This window comes from Jaculus jaculus, chromosome 18, assembly GCF_020740685.1.
Source record: "Jaculus jaculus isolate mJacJac1 chromosome 18, mJacJac1.mat.Y.cur, whole genome shotgun sequence".
NCBI classification, from domain to species: Eukaryota; Metazoa; Chordata; class Mammalia; order Rodentia; family Dipodidae; genus Jaculus; species Jaculus jaculus.
Window position 1 is genome coordinate 63,925,996 of NC_059119.1, and position 19,595 is coordinate 63,945,590.

Below are 19,595 nucleotides of genomic sequence, written 5' to 3' on the forward strand. Positions count from 1 at the left end.
TAATCTTTATTTATTTATTTATTTTTTGAGGTGGCAGATGCTTTTAGAGCTGTTTACAGTAGCTAGAGGCCCTGGTGTGCCCCTTGCAGGCTGATCCTGCTGGGGGGGGGGGGGGAGCACCACTCTTAGTTCAGCCCTGCTCGGTGCATTCTGAGCAGTTTCAGCTGTCGATTTTGTGCTGCCAGGGGCTGTCTGGTGACGTCTCTGCTTGGGTCTACAGGTATGAGTCAGCTTTATCTGCCACTGACAGTGTTCCCCTGAAATGTGTGAGCCTTAAATCAACCCTTTCCTCCTATATAAGCTGCTTTTGGTTGGGTGTTTGTCCAGCAACACAAAGTTAACTAAACTACAACACTAAGTAAACTATGGGTGACAAGTGAAACACATGTACTATATAACAATTCTGAAGAGAAAGGGATTAAAAAGGTTGTTTGAAGCCGGGCGTGGCAGCGCACACCTTTAATCCCACCACTTGGGAGGCAGAGGTAGGAGGATCACCATGAGTTCAAGGCCATCCTGAGGTGACAAAAAAACCAAAACAAATAAAAATTTAAAAATACTGCTTGAAGAAATAATGCCCTAGACATCCAAAATTTGATGAAAGACAGAAATCTACAAACCTAAGAAACTCACTGAAGTCCAAGTAAAACAAATACCAAGACAAATGACATGAAACTCCTGTGTACATAAGTAGAAATCTGTGTGTTTACATGTGTGTGGTGAGAGAGAGAGGGCATCACTGCAGCCCAAGCTCACCACAATGTCAGGGCAAACCTCCTGCTGCAGCCTCCCAAGTGCTGGGATTCCAGGCCACAGCTACCACATCCAGTTTCAGAGAGACAGAAATCGTGAAAGCAGCAAGGAGGAACATCTTTGTTTTTTTGTTTGTTTTCAAGGCAAGGTCTCACTCTAGCCCAGACAGACCTGGAATCACGATGGAGTCTCAGGGTGGCTGGGATTAAAGGCGTGCACTAGCATGCCAGCCCTTGGAGCACCTTTTAATGTATAAAGTATCTTGTCTAAACTTCCAACATATTTTTCATCATAAATTATAGATGCTACGATAGTGCAGGAAATGGAACAAAACAAACAACAACAACAACAAAAAATGTTAAATACCATCCATGACAATGTATCAAATCTCACAAAACAGTCCTTCCAAATGAAATTTGTTTCCAGATTTTAAGAAAAGCTGAGGAAACTGACCCAACAGGAAATGTTAAAGTCCTTCAGAAATGAAAGGAATACTTAAAGGTAACTCAAATCCATATGAAGAAATAAAATTCTCAAATAAAGGTAAGTGAACTGCCAAATGGGGTGCTGGGAAGATGGTTCAGTGGCTAAAGGCGCTGGTTTCAATTCCCAAGATAATAATGGAAGCTGGATGCAAGAAGGGGAACAAGCATCTGGCATTCATTTGCAGTGGCAAGAACCGTGGCAACCTCCCCCCCCAACACAAATTTTTAATTTTTTAAAAAGAGAGGGAATATCACTCACTTGGGAGTATATGCTTTTCTTCCTTAAAATCTTGTTTGTCCTTTTAAAAAGGCTGGAGTGATTGCTCAGTGGTTAAAGGTATTTGCTTGCAAAGCCAAGTTCAATTCCCCAGTACTCACATAAAGCTAGATGCACAACGTGGTACATGTGTCTGGAGTTTGTTTGCAGTGGCCTGGTGTGCCCACACAATCTCAAATAAATAATTTTTTAAAATATTCTAGGGGAGCAGGCTGGAGAGATGGCTTAGCAGTTAAGGCATTTATTTGCCTGAGAAAGAACTCAGGTTTGATTCCCCAATACCCATGTAAGCTAGATGCACAAGATGGCACATGCCTTTGGAGTTCATTGGGAGTGGCTGGAGACTCTGGTGTGCCCATTCTCCCTCCCTTTCTCTCTCAGTAAATAAATAAAAATAATTGATTTTTAAAAATATTCTATTTATTTATTTGCAAGCAGAGAGTGAGACAGAGAGGATGGGGGTGGGGCCTGGTACCAGTAGGGTCCCTTATCATTGCATGCCTTATTTGGGTACTGAGGACTCAATTTGGGCCATCAGACTTTGCAAGCAAGCACCTTTAACCACTGACTCATCACTCCAGCTCTAAAATTATTTTGATTAAAAAAAAAATTCAGCCAAGTATGGTGGCACATGCCTTTAATCCCCGAACTGTTCAAGCAGAGGTAGGAAGATCTCTGTGAGTTTGAGGGCACCCTGAGATTACATAGTGAATTCCAGGTCAGCCTGAGCTAGAGTAAAACCCTACCTCAAAAAAAAAAAAAAAAAAAAAAGATTAAGGCTGGGGAGATGGCTCAATGGTTAAAGAAGTTTGCTTGCAAAGTTTGCCAACCTGGGTTTTAAATTCCCTCGTACCCACATGAAGCCAAATGCACAACATGAATATGTATCTGGAATTCATTCACAGTGGGAAAATATCCTAGTGCACGCATTTTCTCCCTCCCTCTCTCCCTCCCTCCCCCATCTCTCTTTCTGCTTGCAAATAAGTAACCAATTTTTTCAAATATTTTATTTCTTTATTTGAGAGAGAGAGGAACAGGCAAAGAGCAGAGAATAGGCACGCCAGGGCCTCCAGCCATTGCAAACAAATTCCAGACACATGTGCCACATGCATCTGGCTTACATGGGTCCTGGGGAATTGAATTGGGGTCCTTAGGCTTCGCAGGCAAATGCCCTAATCACTAAGCCATTTCCCAAGCCCATAAAAAAATTTTTTTTGAAGAAAGGGTTTATTTCAGTTTACTGCTTTTTGGATTTTTTTAATGAGAGTGGGGAGGGAAATTGGCACACCAGGGCCTCCAGACATGCATGCCCCCTTGTGTGCATGGCTTACACGGGACCTGGAGAGTTGAACATGAGTCCTTAGACTTCCCATGCAAGCACCTTAACAGCTAAGCCATCTCTCTAGTCCCAAAATATTTTTTAATATTTTATTTTTATTTATTTATTTTGAGAGAGACAGAAAAAGAGACAGAGAAAGAATGGGCATGCCACAGCCTCCAGCCACTACAAACAAACTCGCTAGCTTACGTGGGTCCTGGGGAAATCGAACCTGAGTCCTCTGCCTTTGCAGACCTTAACTGCTAAGCCATCTCTCCAGCCCTAATGAATATATATATAGTTTTGTTTTTGTTTTTCAAGGTAGGGTTTCACTCTAGCTCAGGCTAACCTAAAATTCACTATGGAGTCTCAGGGTGGCCTTGAACTCACGGTGATCCTCCTACCTCTGCCTCCCAAATGCTGGGATTAAAGGCGTGCACCACCACGCCCAGCTGAAAATATTTTTTATATTAACATAAAAAATAAAAATAAAGTGGCTGGGCATGGTAGCACATGCCTTTAATCCCACACTCGGGAAGCAGAGGTAGGAGAATTGTTGGGAGTTCGAGGCCACCCTGAGAGTACACAGTGAATTCCAGGTCAGCCTGAGCTAGAGTGAGGCCCTATCTTGAAAAACCAAACACAATGGTTTGCTCTACAAGCCTGCTAACTAGAGTTCAGATCCCCAGAGCCCATGTAAACTCATACGTCAAGTTCGTCTGGCCTTCCAGAAGCAAAACAGCTTATCTCAAACAAGGTGAAAGAAGAGGACCAGACTTCACAGTTGTCCTCTGACCTCCACTTAGGTGCCTTAGTATGCATGCACACAAACACAAACACAAATAAAAAAAAGTTTTTTAAATGTTAAATGGGCCGGGCGTAGTGGCACACACCTTTCATCCCAGCACTCAGGAGGCAGAGGTAGGGGGATCACGGTGAGTTTGAGGCCACCCTGAGAATACAGAGTGTATTCCAGGTCAGCCTGGGCTAGAGTGAGATCCTATCTCAAAAAACCAAAAAGAAAAAAGAAAAAAAAGTTGAATGGAACATTCCTTTAATAAACAACTCAAATTGTGCACTGAGCCAGGCGTGGTGGCACATGCTTTTAATCCCAGCACTCAGGAGGCAGAGGTAGGATGATCAACTGAGTTTGAGGCTACCCTGAGAGTGTATAGTGAATTCCAGGTCAGCCTGGACTACAGTGAAACCCAACCTCAGAAAACCAAAAAAAATAATAATAGTAATAATAAACTGTACACTGTTCTAAGTAACATGATCAAACCTCAGATAACCCCACATGGGACATGCATCACCCACTTGTCCATTATACCCACACTCTAAATGCTGCTCACCCAGGTAATTAATTAGTGGCTATCTCAATTACCAATCACTCTACAGCACAATGTCCATGGCACCATGTCTCACTTCACCTCATCACATACACACTTTATAATCTCACACCATCACAAAAGGATAAGTGCATATAATATGTTAAAAGAGAGACCAGAGAGCTGGACATGGTGGTGCACACCTTTAATCCCAGCACTCGGGAGGGTGAGGTAGGGAGGATCGCCGTGAGTTTGAGGCCAGCCTGAGACTACATAGTGAATTCCAGGTCAGCCTGGGCTACAGGGAGACCCTACCCGCCCCTAAATAACAGACCAAGGTCACCTCAACTTTTGCCAGAGTACTGTTAAAACTATTCTGTTATTGTTAATATCCTACTGTGCTTAAATCATAAGCACACTAAATACACACACATATATATGAAGGTGTGTGTGTGTGCGCGTGTGTATATGTGTGGGTGTGTGAGAAATATGTAAGGTTTTGTATTGTCTGTGATTTCAGGCATGCAATGGGTCTTGAAACATACTCCTGCAGGCAAGGGGTGACTACTACCAAAGTACTTGTGATGGCAGAAATATAAATAGGAGGACTGGGCTATAAAGGAATAGTGTCTTGTAAGCCACACATGTTCCTATCAATCCAAACTAGAAACGATCTAAAAGCATACACAAGGTGGGCGTGGTGGCACACACCTTTAATCCCAGCACTCAGGAGGCAGAGGTAGGGAGGATCACCGTGAGTTTGAGGACAGCCTGAGACTACATAGTGAATTCCAGGTCAGCCTGGGCTACAGTGAGACCCTACCTCAAAAAAACAAAAAATAGGGCTGGAGAGATGGCTTAGCGGTTAAGCCCTCACCTATGAAGCTTAAGGACCCCGGTTCGAGGCTCGGTTCCCCAGGTCCCACGTTAGCCAGATGCACAAGGGGGCGCACGCGTCTGGAGTTCGTTTGCAGAGGCTGGAAGCCCTGGCGCGCCCATTCTCTCTCTCTCCCTCTATCTGTCTTTCTCTATGTGTCTGTCGCTCTCAAATAAGTAAATAAAAAATGAAAAAAATAAAAATAAAAATAAATAAATAAAAGCATACACAGAATGTAATAAGAACAGCATTGGTGCAGGTCATGCATGAACTCTGCTTAAAGGCGTGTACTTGGAAGGGTGGGACTCCACCATGCTCCTCCAGACACAAAATGGCCTGGATATCCATGATCCCACAGTGCTTGACACTACCTGCACAAGACCACCATGATAGGAGGAAAAGATCATGACATCAAAATGAAAGAAAGACTGATTGAGAGGGGGAGGGGATGTGATGGAGAGTGGAGTTTCAAGGGGGAAAGTGAGGGGAGGGAGGGAATTACCATGGAATATTGTTTACAATCATGGAAGTTGTCAATTTAAAAAAAAAAAAAAGGCGTGCACTTGAGAAAGTGAAGCACAAAAAAAGGCACATAGCACATACAAGTAGCATTAATGTCTCCTGATCAGTCATTATTTCAATTTTCACTAAATGAAATTTATCCAGTCAGAGATAGAAGTTGGCAGAATGAGCTGCAGTTCATGATTCAAGTGGGGTGTAGCAGCACACCCTTGTAATCCCCGCACTGTGACTGAGGCAGACAGAGTCCAAGAGGAGGACTGCCACAAATTCAAGGCCACCCTGGGCTATATAATGAATACTTGTCTCAAAACAGAACAAGACAAAACAGGCATAGTCTAACTATGTGTTATCTATAAAAGACTCACTTTTTACCTAAAGATATAAATGTACTCAAAGTAAAATGACAGAAGAAGATATTCCATGGAAATAGCCAAGAGAGCTGAGCTCTATTAATGTCAGACAAAATAGGCTTTTAGTCAAAAATTGTTCCAAGAGACAAAGAACAACATTGTATGCTTATAAAAGAACCAATTCATTAGGAGATATAACCACCATAAACATATGCATAAACAGAGCCCCAAAAAATATATAACATTGACTGAAAAGGGAGAAACAGTTCTACAATAGCTGGAGGTTTTAATATGTCAGCTTCAGTACCGGACAAAGCCTCTAGCCATACTGGGCAGGAAGCACATGCCTGAAATTCCACCATTTGAAGGTAGAGGCAAGAGTATTAGTTCAGTATTATCCTCACTGAGTTCAAGACCAGCCTGTGTCAAAACAACAAAAATCTAACCAAAAACCAGTAATGAAGTAGACTTGAACTACATCTGCCAGGCATATATAGAATATCCCATCTAGCAATAGCAAAAAATACATGCTTCTCAGATGCACAATGAACATTTTCCATGATATACCATAACACAGAAAGAAATTCATAAATTTAAGCAAGATATGTGGTTGCAAGCCTTTAGTCCCAATACTCGGGAAGCTGAGGGAGAAGACTCTTGGTGTTAGAAGTCAGCCTAGTTTCAGAGTGAGTTTCAGGTCAGCCTGTACTAGAGCAAGACCCTACCTCAAAAAACAAATTGAGAAAAAAAAAATCAGTAAGTTTAAGACTGAAATCAGGCTAGAGATATGGCTTAGCTGTTAAGGCATTTGCCTGCAAAGCCAACAGACCAAGGTTCAATTCTCCAGGACCAATGTAAGCCAGATGCAAAAGTGGTACATGTATCTATAGTTTATGTGCAGTAGCTAGAGGCCCTGATGTGCCCATTCTCTATCCTTCCCCCACTTCTTTCTTTCTCAGTAAATACAAATATCAAAAAAAAAATTTTTTTTTAACTTAAGTTGGGCATGGTAGCACATGTCTTTAATTCCAGCATTCAAGAGGCAGAGGTAGAAGGATCACCATGAGTTCAAGGCCACTCTGAGAATCAGAGTCAATTCCAGGTCAGCTTGGGATAGAGTGAAACCCTGCCTCAAAAACAAAACAAACAAACAAAAAAGTTAAATTTTAAAAATACAAAAAGAACTGTAAAAACATACTATTTCTAGTTACTGGCACAAGCTGAAACATCAAGGGTGAAGTGATGCATGCAACTCTGAAACATCAGAACCTACAATAAGCTGGGGAATGGTGGCTCGCCTGTCACCCAGTACTCACTCAGAAGGCTGAGGCAAGAGGATTACCCCAAGTCTGAGGCCAACTTGGGCTTCACAGTGAGTACGCTGTAGTACAAACTGAGTTACAGGGTAAGATCCTATCTAAAACCAACAACAAAGGCTGGGGAGATGGCTCAGAAATTAAAGGTTTCCAAAGCCTGTCGGCCAGGGTTCAATTCCCCAGCACCCACATAAAGCCAGATGCCCAACATAGTGCATGCGTCTGGAGTTTGCAGAGGCATGAGCCCCTGGAGGGCCCATATTCTTTCTCTCTCTTCCTCCCTATCCTAATAAATAAAATAATAATTTTTATTTATTTACAAGCAGACACACAGAGAAAGAGAGAGAAGAAAAACAGAGATAATGGGCATGCCAACAGTGTATGCTGGCTCATGCCTTTCATCCCAGCACTAAGGAGGCTGAGGAAGGAGGATGCCCATAGCTCAGGGACAGCCTGGGCTAGAGTGAGAAACTGGCTCCAAAAAAAAAACCAAAAAAAGTCATCATTCCCTACCTACTGCCACTACCCTCTTCTAACTCAAATAGGATTTCCAACCCACAGAGCCCTCGCTTTACTTCCAGACCAGACCTCTCTTACACTGCTCCTACTCCTCTGCATCACTGAACACTTCCCTGTCCCTCAGGCACGACTGCAGATCTATCTGCAACCAACTATCTTCCCTACCCATTTGCCTGAACTGATGAGTGCTACTGAAGGGAAATTCCACAACTGCCAGACCAAAACTGCTCCAAAGTTAAGGTCTTCACACTCATACCACTCAGTAATTCCTTTCAAAACCACTGGCTGTTGAGCAGTTAAAGGAAAGGTGCTTGCTTATAAAACCTGTTGTCACAAGTTCAATCCTGCCCTAAATCAAGGAGGGCAGAGAAAAGAACAGAAAGCTGGGGGTGATCTCTGACCTACACATGCACTGTGGCATGCACACACATATACACATATATATACATACACACACACACAATAATTTTTTTTAAATCTCTGGCTGGCTCCATCTCCATATGCCACAGTTACAAGTCTAAATTTTCATCATTCTTAACATTATTACTGATTCCCCTCAGTCTATGTATAGGATCTTGTACTTTATTTAAAACAAAATTTTTTTTTCAAGGTAAGGTCTCACTCTAGCCCAGGTTGATCTGGAATTCAGTATATATTCTCACGATGGGCTCGAACTCAGCAATCCTCCTACCCCTGCCTCCTGAATGCTGGGATTAAAGGCATGTACCACCACACCTGACAAAATATTTTTACTTATAATAGAGAGTGACAGAAACAGACACAGAGATAGAATACGAGAGAGAAAATGTGTGTGTGTGTATGAGAGAGAGAGAGAGAGAGAGAGAGAGAGAGAGAGAGAGAGAGAGAAAGAGAGAGAGAGAGGAGTACATAGATGCTCCAGGACCTCCTGCCACTGCAAATCAACTACAGACATGCACCACTCTGTGCAGCTGACTTTTTTACATGGGTATTGAAACACATGCACCACTTTGTTAGCTGATTTTTATGTGAATACTAAGGAATTGAACCTGGGCCGTCAGACTTTGCAAGCAAGCACCTTTAACTGTTGAGCCGTATCTCCAGCCCTTGTCTTTCCTTTCTTAAAATTTATTTTTGCAATCTCACACATGTATATGATAACTCACCCCTATTACCGTCTTTTATCTACTTCCTACACTCACTAAGCCCCTTCTTCCCAACGGGTCTCCTTCCTATTTTCATGTCTTTGTGTGTGTGAGAGAGACCTATTAAGTTAAATTAGGGTTGCTTGTATAAGCATGGGGGTGGGATTACATACTGGAGAATGGACAACTTATTAGTGGCTACATCACCAAAAATGGCGACTCTCCCTTCTCCGGCAATCATTAATTGCCCATAACTACTCTGGGAGGATGAAGTCTCATGAGCTCCTCCCTACTTACCTATTATTTCATCATGAAAATAGAGGCTAGAACTGAACTGATAACCTCCTCCATGTAGACCAGGTGACAGAAAGCTCGAAGAAGCCACACTGCATGCAGTTCAATGGGAGAGAGAGAAATCACCAGTGAAGACACTGCAAGCCTTATACTTGGCCGGCCAGGCCAAATGTGCCAACGGGTGCAATAGTGGCATGTCTATCACAGTGGAAACAACTACCCTCTAATTGTACTGGAGGCCCGCTCCATGGGAGGGAATACATCCCTGATACTGAAAACCTGCAACAGGGGTAGTCTTGAGCCCTAGCGGTATAATGTCTGCTGCTGGACTTGCCTCAAAATAAATAAATAAGTACAAACAAGCCAGACATGGTGGTGCCTGTAAACTACCACTCAGCATATGGGAGGCAGAAGCAAGAGTCACAGCAAGTTCAAAGAAAAGAAGAAAAGTCAGAGAAAGGGGGAGAAGTAGGGGGAGGGGGAGGGAAAAGGGGAAAGAAGAGAGGTGGGGAAAGTAAAGGGAAGTGTGGCAAGTATTTAACAGTCCAAGAGAAATTCCATGCGCGCTGCCGACCTCACGGTCATCTAGCTCAGTACTTTCACCAGGACTGTGTTGTTGCAGTTCGTGTGTGTCTACACACCTGTGGGAGCACGTGTGTGTGGATGTGTATGAATATGTGTACATGTGCACAAGGAAGGCAGAAGTCAACATCAGTCACTCTCCACCGTAATTTGAAACAGGCTCTCTCACTGAACCAGGAGCTTGCCAATTCAGACAGACTAGCTAGCCAGCCAACTCCAGGGATCCTCCTGTGTCTGCCTCCCCAACACTGCACCATACAGCCCCTGGCACTGACTTCTTAGTATTATTTGGGAGGGGGGTGTTGGAGGTAGGGCCTTGCTCTAGCACAAGCTGACCCAGAATTCACTTTGTTGCCTCAAGAACCCTCCTACATTTGCTGACCCACTGCTGGGATTAAAGGCTTACACCACCATGCCAGACTTCAACCTCCACCTCCCCAGACACCCCCTGGGCCAGAGAGGATCTCACTCTAGCCCAGACTGACCCGACACTCACTCTCTAGTTGCAGGCTGGCCTCAAACTCATGGCAATCCTCCTACCTTTGCCTGCCTGCCCTCTCCGCTCTGCATTTTATAAATGAGTTCTGGGAATTCAAACTCAGGTTCTCAACCCATCCTGTCATCTCCCCAGCTCTTAACATCATTTAATCAGCTCCTTTCTTAAAGGTGCTTTTTTTTTCTTAGTTTTTCGAGGTAGGGTCTCACTCTAGTTCAGGCTGACCTGGAATTCACTATGTAATCTCAGGGTGGCCTTCAACTCATGGTGATCCTCCTACCTCTGCCTCCCAAGTGCTAGGATTAAAGGAGTGCACCACTATGCCCGGCTCCTAAAGGCTTTTAACAAGCTTTTGTCAAAGAAACAAAAAATGTATGCATCCCCAACTTGACCAGCACTTTGTTTCATCAGTATTATCTTTCCCTTCATTTCCAAGCTTCCAGGAAAACCTGGGAAAGAAAGTAATCTGCAATGGAGCACTCAGGAGCCGTAGATTGTTGCTAGAAAATTTTCAGTGCCAGGGATGGGATACCTTCCAGTGAGCTGTTGGCCAGGGAGGTCCCTGATGCCTCCAAAACATTATAGACCATTGCCAAGGCCCTTGGTTTCCCACCAGGAATAGATGGTAAGACCCTATTGCTGAAGACTCCACATACTTGGGCTGCAAGGCCACCGAGAAATCCTGCTGGAACTGAGCTGATCACCTCCTCCATGTAGACCAGCTGACAGAAAGCTGGAAGAAGACATCCTGCATGCAGTTCAAGGGGAGAGAGAGAAATCACCAGTGAAGATACTCAACAGTGGACACTGCAAGCCTTATATGTGGCCAGTGAGGCCAAATGAGCCAACAGGTACAATAGTGGCATGTCTGTCATGGTGGAAACCAACTGCCCTCTAATTGGACTGAAGGCCCGTTCCATGGGAGGGAATACATCCCTGATACTGAAAATTTAAAACAGGGTTAAAACCTGGGCGTGGTGGTGCATGCCTTTAATCCCAGCATTCAGGAGGCAGAGGTAGGAGGATTGCCTTGAGTTCCAGGCCACCCTGAGACTTCATAGTGAAATCCAAGTCAGCCTGTGCTGGAGTGAGACCCTACCTTGAAAAACCAAAACATAAAATAAAATAAAACAGGGTTAATCGTAAGCCCTATGGTGTAATGTCTGCTGCTTGTCTGGCTAAATGTATATACTGTGCTTATCAAACTGCCCAATAAGCACTTCTCTTAATGTTCATGCCCTTATATTAATGCTACTCTCACTTTTGGTAGAGAATCTTCTCTTTTCAGAGGACAGTGACCTTGGGATGATTCAGCAGGCATCATGGTGCTGGAAAGAAGTGACAGGAATGCTCAGCACTGCAATATCTCTATCCCACCTTCCAAGGCTCAGGGTCTATTGTGGAGGAGGTGGCAGAAAGAATGTAAGAGCCAAAGGAAGGGTAAGAGTCCTTACAACGTGCTCCCCCCAGACACAAAATGGCCTGGATATCCATGACCTCACAGTGCCTGAAACTACCTACACAAGACCATCATAATAGAAGGAAAATATCATGACATCAAAATAAGAGAGAGACTGATTGAGAGGGGTACGGGTAGGGGATGGAGAATGGAAAGTTGGGGGGAAGAGGGCATTACAATGGGATATTGTTATAATCATGAAAGGTGTTAATAAAAAAAATTTGAAGGAAAAAAAGGAAGACAGTCATCTGCTTTTGGTATTACTGTTTTCATACTCATTCATCTTACACTAAAACTGATGATGTAAATAACAATGGCCCCTTAGCTGTCAAATCCAACACTTTTCAGGTACCTTACTTGGCTCTCCTGTAGCCGGACATGGTGGGTGAGTCCTTATGTTAAAGCTCATTCCTCTCTTGGTGTCTCAGACACTCGGGTCTCATTTCTCCCTCCTGGCTCTTCCTTCTCCATTTCCTCTGACCATGCCTTTCTTTCCCTCTGTCTTTGCTCTGCATATCCCGGTTCTGACACCAGCCCCTTCCAGCCTTACTCTAGTCACTGCAATGGGTGCTCCCATCTTTTGTTTCAAAAACCTTCATTGAGATACAATTTACATACAATCAGCCTTATATACCTAAATTCTGACCTATTCCAGCATATACAGAAATCCTTGACACTTCCAGAACAATCAAAGGTTCATGTTCTCTTTTTCATTCCTTCCCTTACCCTTCCTGTTTTGAGATAGTTTCTCAAGTACCCCAAAGTGGCCTCCAATTTGCCATATAGCAGTGGATGACCTTGAGCTTCTGATCCTTTGGCCTTTACATCCTGAGTGCTGGGACTAATGGTGGGACATCTGTGCACCACCGTCCTAGCTTTATGCAGTGTGCAGGACTGAACCTAGGATTGAACTTTGTGCATGATGGGCAGGCACTACACCAACCCATACAAATCATTCCTTTTGGTTCCACAGTATGGCTCTATAATGATGTTGATTCACTTGTTAATGGACACTTGGATGGTTTCTACTTGGGGGCTATACAGACCTTCATGTGTAAATTTCTTTTCTTTTCTTTCTTTTTTTTTTTTTTTTTTTTTTTGCTGTGATGCAGGGGCACTGGGGATTGAAGCCAGGGTCTTGTGTATACTAGGCATGCATTCTACCAATGAGCCACATCACAGCCCTTTTTCACTTTTTATTTTCAGACATGGTCTTGCTAAATTGTCTAGGCAGGTCTTGAACTTTTGGATCCTTCTGCTTCAGCCTCCTAAGTTGTTAAGATTACAGACCTGGCTCCTGTGTCCATCTTTCTACAGATACGGGCTTCATCTACTCTTAACTCTTTACTTACCCACCTAGAATTTCACATTTGCTGCGTCAGGTAACAAAATCTGAATAACACAAAGGGCTTTTATTAATTTTTTTTAAAATTTTTATTTAGAGAGAGTCAGAGTGAGTGTAGGTACACCAGGACCTCTTGCCACTGTGAGCAAACCCCAAATGCATGTGCCACTTCATGCATCTGGCTTTACAGGGTCATTGGGGGAATCAAACATTGGCCCTTAAGCTTTACAGGAAAGTACCTTAACCACTGAGTCATCTTTCCAGCCCTTTTAAATATTTTTATTTATTTGAGAGACAGACACACACACACAGAGAATATGGTTGCCCCAGGGCTTCCTGCCATTGCAAACAAACGCCAGATGCATAAACCACTTTATGCATCTAGTTTGATGTTGGTACTGGGGAATCAAACCCACCCAGGCTGTCAGGCTTTGAAGTAAGTGCCTTTAACTGCTGAGCTATCACTGCAGCCCGTAAGACCTTTCAAATCAACACATCCAAAAATTATCTCATTTTTGCCACTCCTCTCTCCACCCCTGAAAGCTTCTCCTACAGTTTTCTGTGCTGACTACATGCATGCGAATCCGATACAGGACTTTTCCTTAACATTCCTCCAATCACTTAGCAAGTACTAGGTCCTGACAATTCTACCCCTTTTTTTAAAAAAAAAAATACTTGTATTTACAGAGAGAGAATGAATGGATAGCTATAGTCTCTTGCCACTGGCAACAAATTCCACATGCATGCGCCACTTTGTACATCTGGCTTTACCTGGATACTGGAGAACAGAACCAGGGTCATAAAGCTTTGCAAGGAAGTGCCTTTAACCACTGAAACATCTCTTTAGCCCAATTCTTTCAAACAAATCCCATCCCTCCATTTCCATCCTAATTCAAATGTACCCTTAATCCAAGTGCATATCACCTGCTAGCTTTCCACTTTTCTCCTTGATTCAATTCTCATTCTTCTCCACTCTATGGCCAATGTAAATTTTTCTAAAATTCAAATTTGGTGTTTTCCCCTATTTAAAACTCTTTAATGGCTGGCTCATGCATATAATCCCAGCACTAAAGAGATTGGGGCAAAAGGATTATGCTGTAAATTCAAGACCAATTTGGGTTACAGAGTGAAACCTTATGTAAAAATAACAAAAACAAAAAATTGTTCATAGGGGGGCTGGAAAGATGGCACAGTGTTAATGGTGCTTGCTTGTGAAGCCTACTGGCCCAAGTTCATCTCCCCCGTATCCACATAAAGTCATCTGCAAAAAGTGGTGTATGTAGCTGAGCGTGGTGGTGCACATGTCTTTAATCCCTGCACTCCAGAGGCGGAGGCAGAGATAGGAGGATCGCTATGAGTTCAAGGCCACCCTGAGACTTCCTAGTAAATTCCAGGTCAGCCTGGGCTAGAGTGAGACCCTATGTTGAAACCCCCCCAAAAAAAGTGATGTATGTATCTAGTGTTGGTTTACAGAGGCAAGAAGCCCTGGTGTACCCATACATACATGTACTTAAAAATATTCTTTAAGAAACAACTTGCAGCTGGTCAGGTGGCTCGTGCCTGTAGTCCCAGCGCTTGGGAGGCAGAAGTAGGAGGATCGCCATGGGTTTGAAGCCAGCCTGAGACTAATGAATTCCAGGTCAGTGTGGAGTAGAGTGAGACCCTACCTTGAAAAACTAAATAAATAAATAAAAATAAAAATAAAAAACAACTTGCTTATGAATCAGGTATCTATCTCTCCCTACCACTCTCCATCATGTTCTAAGTTAGTCTTTCCAATAATCTCATTTATCTTTTTATCCTTAGGGACAAAGACAGTACTTGGTTTGAAGTGATATATTTATGTGATAAGATAGGACTTAAACCAATAGATACAACAGGATTGATACAATGGGACATTGGGAATAGATTTAACAACAACAACAACAAAAAGTAGCTGGTCTTGTCTAGCTAAAGCATAAAGATTCTGGTAGAAAGTCTACTCTGGTCTAAGGTCATACCTCAGTATGCTTGTCAGAAAATCTCAAAAAATAAAGATAAAATCAGCTTTTTAATCACCATAAATTCCAAGCTAAAAGCTGTGCATTTTATTTTGCCTTAACTTTAAAAGACACCAATGGTTGTGAACAAATGTGTGATTTTTTGTTTTGTTTTGTTTTTCGAGGTAGGGTCTCAGTCTAGCCCAGGCTGAACTGGAATTCACTATGTCATCTCAGGGTGGCCTTGAATTCAAGGTGATCCTCCTACCTCTGCCTCCTGAGTGCTCGGATTAAAGGCATGCACCACCATGCCCGACCAAATGTGTGGTATTTTCCAAAGTATACTATAACTTCTGAAATTTGGAATATAAGTAAAGGCAAATATGAGTAATAGACTCAGTTAATAAGTCACATTAATCTGAAAAGGGGGACTTAAAGCAGTTGGGATGTTTACAGGCTAATGAACAGACAGGTTTACATACAGAGAGAAATCAAAATGACTCCAAAGTTTTGAAGCAATCAAATGAAATGATAAAGCTATTAAGAAGAAATTTATGAACTTGTAGGTAAAGAGGGAGGGAGAGGTTCCCTTAACTCATTTGTTCAAACTGAGTGCCAACAGGTGTCAGGACAGCACGAATGGGGAATCACATGAGGGTAGGATTCATTCCTATTTTTAAGAGGTATGCAATCGAATCAAGAGGTGGAACTTAAAATTCACATGAGTGAATCTCAATAGGAGGTGAAAAGAAAATGAAAGAGTAATAGTGAGGATTTGAGGAAAGCTCTGAAGCTGAGTGAAGAATGAGCAGTGTTAGGCAGGCAAAGATGGACATCCCAGCTAAAAGGAATCACAAAGTCCCAAGAGCAGAGTTAGGCAATCTTCAAGGGAGTCTGAAAGAAGTACTGAAGAGAACAACACATCCATAGAAAAGGTCCAGCATACAGGTGAAAACTCAGGTCCCGAACTACCAAAGGCATATTCAGATATGAAATTTTGGTTCAACTTTGTTTCAGGTACGTTAGAATCATTGCTAATAGAAATTTGAATCAAGGGAAGAGCCTTATCTATCAGCTCAAGTAGGTACACATCCACCATCACCCATCATTTCTACAAGGGTATCTGCTTAAAAGTTTAAAAAAAATTTTTTTTAACTAGGCTTTAAAAAAAATTTTTATTTACTTATTTGCAAGCAGAGAAATGGGGGGGGGGGAGGAATGGGTGTACCAGGGCCTTCAGATGCTGCAAACAAGAGTCCAGATGCATGTACCACTTGTACATCTGCCTTGATGTGGGTCCTGGGGAATCAAACCTGGGTCGGGAGGCTTTGCAGGCAAATGCCTTAACCAGTGAACCATCTCTCCAGCCCCAAACCTAAGCTTTAAAACATGAGTAGGACTGGAAAAGTGGTTATACGTGGTCTGCCTAAAGAAGGCAGTCATTTACTAAATCCAGCAGTTTTCTGCCTTGTCTTGGAGAGAAATTTTCACATTATTCAAGAGAAGCTGAGCCTGGTGTGGTGCCACACAGCTTTAATCCCAGGACTCAGGAGATAGAAGGAGGAGGATTGCCGAGTTTGAGGCCACCCTGAGACTACTTAGTGAATTCCAGGTCAGCCTGAGTTACAGCGAGACCCTACCTCAAGAAAAACCCCAAAGGGGAGTGGTGCTGGAGAGATGGCTTAGCAGTTAAGTGCTTGCCTGCAAAGCCTACCGACCCAGGTTTGATTCCCCAGGACCCACATAAGCCAGATGCACAAAATGGTGCATGTGTCTGGGGTGGCTTTGTAGTGGCTAGAGGCCCTCGCACACTCATTCTCATTCAAGGCAAGTGGCTCTCTCTGCCTCTCTGTCTCTCACACATAAATAAAAAAACAAAATATTTTAAAAAAAGAACAGAAAAGCTGAAAATTCAGATTTGATGTCATTGATCTCATTTTAAAATATTAGAAACTAATAACATTTGCAAACAGCCTTGCCAGCCAAACATAATGTGTCTGTGAACAGATTTCATTCAGCAAAGGCCACCCATGTGGCAGGTTAGACCAGATCTGCCAACTTCTATAATGCTCTCTGCACTCCTTCAAAGGATCCTCAAGGGTTATCTTAGTGGCTCCCTTAGGTTAGGCGCTACTTGCTTCTAATGGCCACACATTGGTAATGCTGTATGATGTCGTTGAAACGTACATCTTAAACATTTTTTCCGTCTTTCCCTGCCCTGTCTGGATACCAGCGCTTCTAGCACCGCTCCATCTCTATTATAAGCTAAGCTTGCAGATAATGCAGAAGTAAATAGATGGAGCGCGTCCTCAAGGGATCGCTAATGAATAAAGTATGCAAGATATACGACATCTCTTTCATTTTCTTAGAAAACATCAGAGAGAGGTTTGGGAGCACTGTAATACTTGGGGCGCACGGGAGGAGAGATTGGCACCCTAAATCTGAAATGTAAGAGCAATTTCTGCTAGTAAGTCAAATCGTTTCTACCATGAAATAACAAGAGGGGAAGGAGAAAACAAAACAAAAAGAAAAGCAAATTTTGCTGGCATTTTAAGAAACACTGAACACCATTAAGGCATTTTAGTCAAGTATGAATATTTCACACAAACGATAAACCATACTCTTAATTCTCAGTGGGAACAAAACTGTATTTTAACAAGATAGCATGGACATTAACTGAGCAACATGAAATCAGGATTCGAAAACGCTACCAAAAGAGTAGCGCAATCTCTCTAGAAAAGGTAAAGAAGAAAAGGAAACAAAAATAATTTGGTTGTTTTAAAATCCATTCAAACACGCCGGTTTCGGAGGTAGTCATCACTTACGTGACAACGTTGCTTTAGAAGCCTTTTAAAATGTAGCCACACTTCTAATATTAAAGTTAGCCTATGGCAAACTCAAAAGTAACATAAAAAGGTTAAAAAAAATTGACAGTTGGAAGGTTCTCAAAACTCGCAGACCGCAAAACGAACAGGGTGGCATGTGCACCAGCCCCTTGCCAGCAGGGGCGGGGGTCACATAGGGCCTGGCACCCCGCGGGGCAGGCCAGCTCGGAGCCGGCGCTGGAAGCAGCCCGCAGGCAGCACCTACGAAAGGGGGTGCTGACGGCGGCTTGGAGGGGAGGGGTGGGTCCCCAAGAGGGCGGCAGAGTGACCCGCATGGAGCACCCGAGCTCCGTGCACCGCAGCGTCTGCACCGGGAGTGAGGGCGGCGGGCGGCTCCGAGCGGCGGCCTTCCAGTGCCCGCAACCCGGCTCCGGGTGTCAACAGAGAGCCGCGGGGGGGGAGGGAGGGCCCCGGGCGCGACGGCGGGGGCCGCAGCCAGGACAGCGCTCGGGGTGCGCAGAGCTCTCGCTCGCTCGCTCGCACGGACTGGGGAGAAAGACAGACGGCCCCGCCTCCCCGCGCCCCAGGGTCTGCAGCTGGGGGACGCCTCACCTTCTTCAGCGCCGGCACCAGCAGCCCGCGCCACTTGGGCGCGTTCTCGTCGCTGAAGAACTCGTAGGGCAGCGGCGGCGCCTGCATGGTGCCCGCCGGGGCGCCTCCGGGCGGCGGCGACGGTGGCCGGGCAGGGCCGCGCCGCGACACAGCGCGCTCGCAGCGCGGAGCAGGGCCGCGGCCCCCCCGCGCGCAGCCGGCCCTCTCTCCCGGGCTGGTCTCCCGCGCTCCCCGCCTGCGGGGGAGGGGCGCCGAGCGGCTGGGCTAGCCCCGGCGGGGCGGCAGGGGGGCGAGGCCCTGGGCCGGCCACCCACCGGACACGGGCACCGGCGGCGGAGAGCGAAGGCAGCCCGACGGGGGCGCCGGCGGCGGCGGCATCCCGTGCGCCCACCCACCCCCCTCTCTCCGGGTTGCCCTCCCTCCGCCCGGGCCTGCTGCCTGGCTGCACGGGCCGGAGGGCAGGCGGAGCCGCCCGCCGCTCGCCAGCACACAGCGAACTCCGGGATCCGAGGCCGGAGCTGGCGGCGGTGGCTGGCTGGGGACGGGGACCGGGGAGAGCGGGGAAGGGAAGGGCCCGAGGTCCCGGGCTCTCGGAGTCTGGCTGCTTCTGCCCCGCGCTGTCGCCGCCGCCGCGGCCGCCGCCGGTGGAGCGCCGGAGCTTCCTATTAGCAAACCGAACCTGCGCGCCCACGCGCATGCGCCGCCCGGCCGGCCGCGCGCTCCGGGTTTTGTGGCTCGCCCGCGCGCGCCGGGGAGGAGGAGCCCGGGCCCGGGAGCAGCGGAGGCGGCGACTGCTCCGGGAGACCTCCGAGAGGGCGGGCCCAGGGGGAGTGCACGCTGAAGCTGGACACTCCCCCACTCCACCCTGCTCCAGAGTGCGGTCCGGCAGCCTGGATCCTACCCCCCACACCCGGCTCTGTTGCAGAGACTGGGCATGATGTTTCTGACAAGGGCGTGTGTGTGTGTGTGAGAGAGAACTGTGTGCGTTTGCAGAGCCTGGATCTGATGTTTCAGACAAGGGCGTGTGAGAGAGAGAGACTGTGTGTGTTTGCAGAGCCTGGGCCTATGTTTCAGACAAGGGTGTGTGTGTGTGTGTGTGTGTGTGTGTGTGTGTGTGTGAGAGAGAGTTTGCAG

General features: G+C 45.3%; 1 protein-coding gene across 4 annotated transcripts in view; it reads right to left on the minus strand.

Annotated features, from left to right (window-relative positions):
* Window positions 1–18,565, minus strand: part of Sos1 (SOS Ras/Rac guanine nucleotide exchange factor 1) — a 123,391-nt gene extending 104,826 nt beyond the window's left edge. For all 4 annotated transcript variants that reach the window (XM_045137155.1, XM_045137156.1, XM_045137154.1 and 1 more), the window contains exon 1: window positions 18,462–18,565. In XM_045137155.1, the coding sequence (XP_044993090.1) occupies window positions 18,462–18,548 (87 nt within the window). In that variant the 5' untranslated portion in view covers window positions 18,549–18,565. The remainder of the gene's footprint in view (window positions 1–18,461) is intronic.
* Window positions 18,566–19,595: the final 1,030 nt, after the last annotated feature.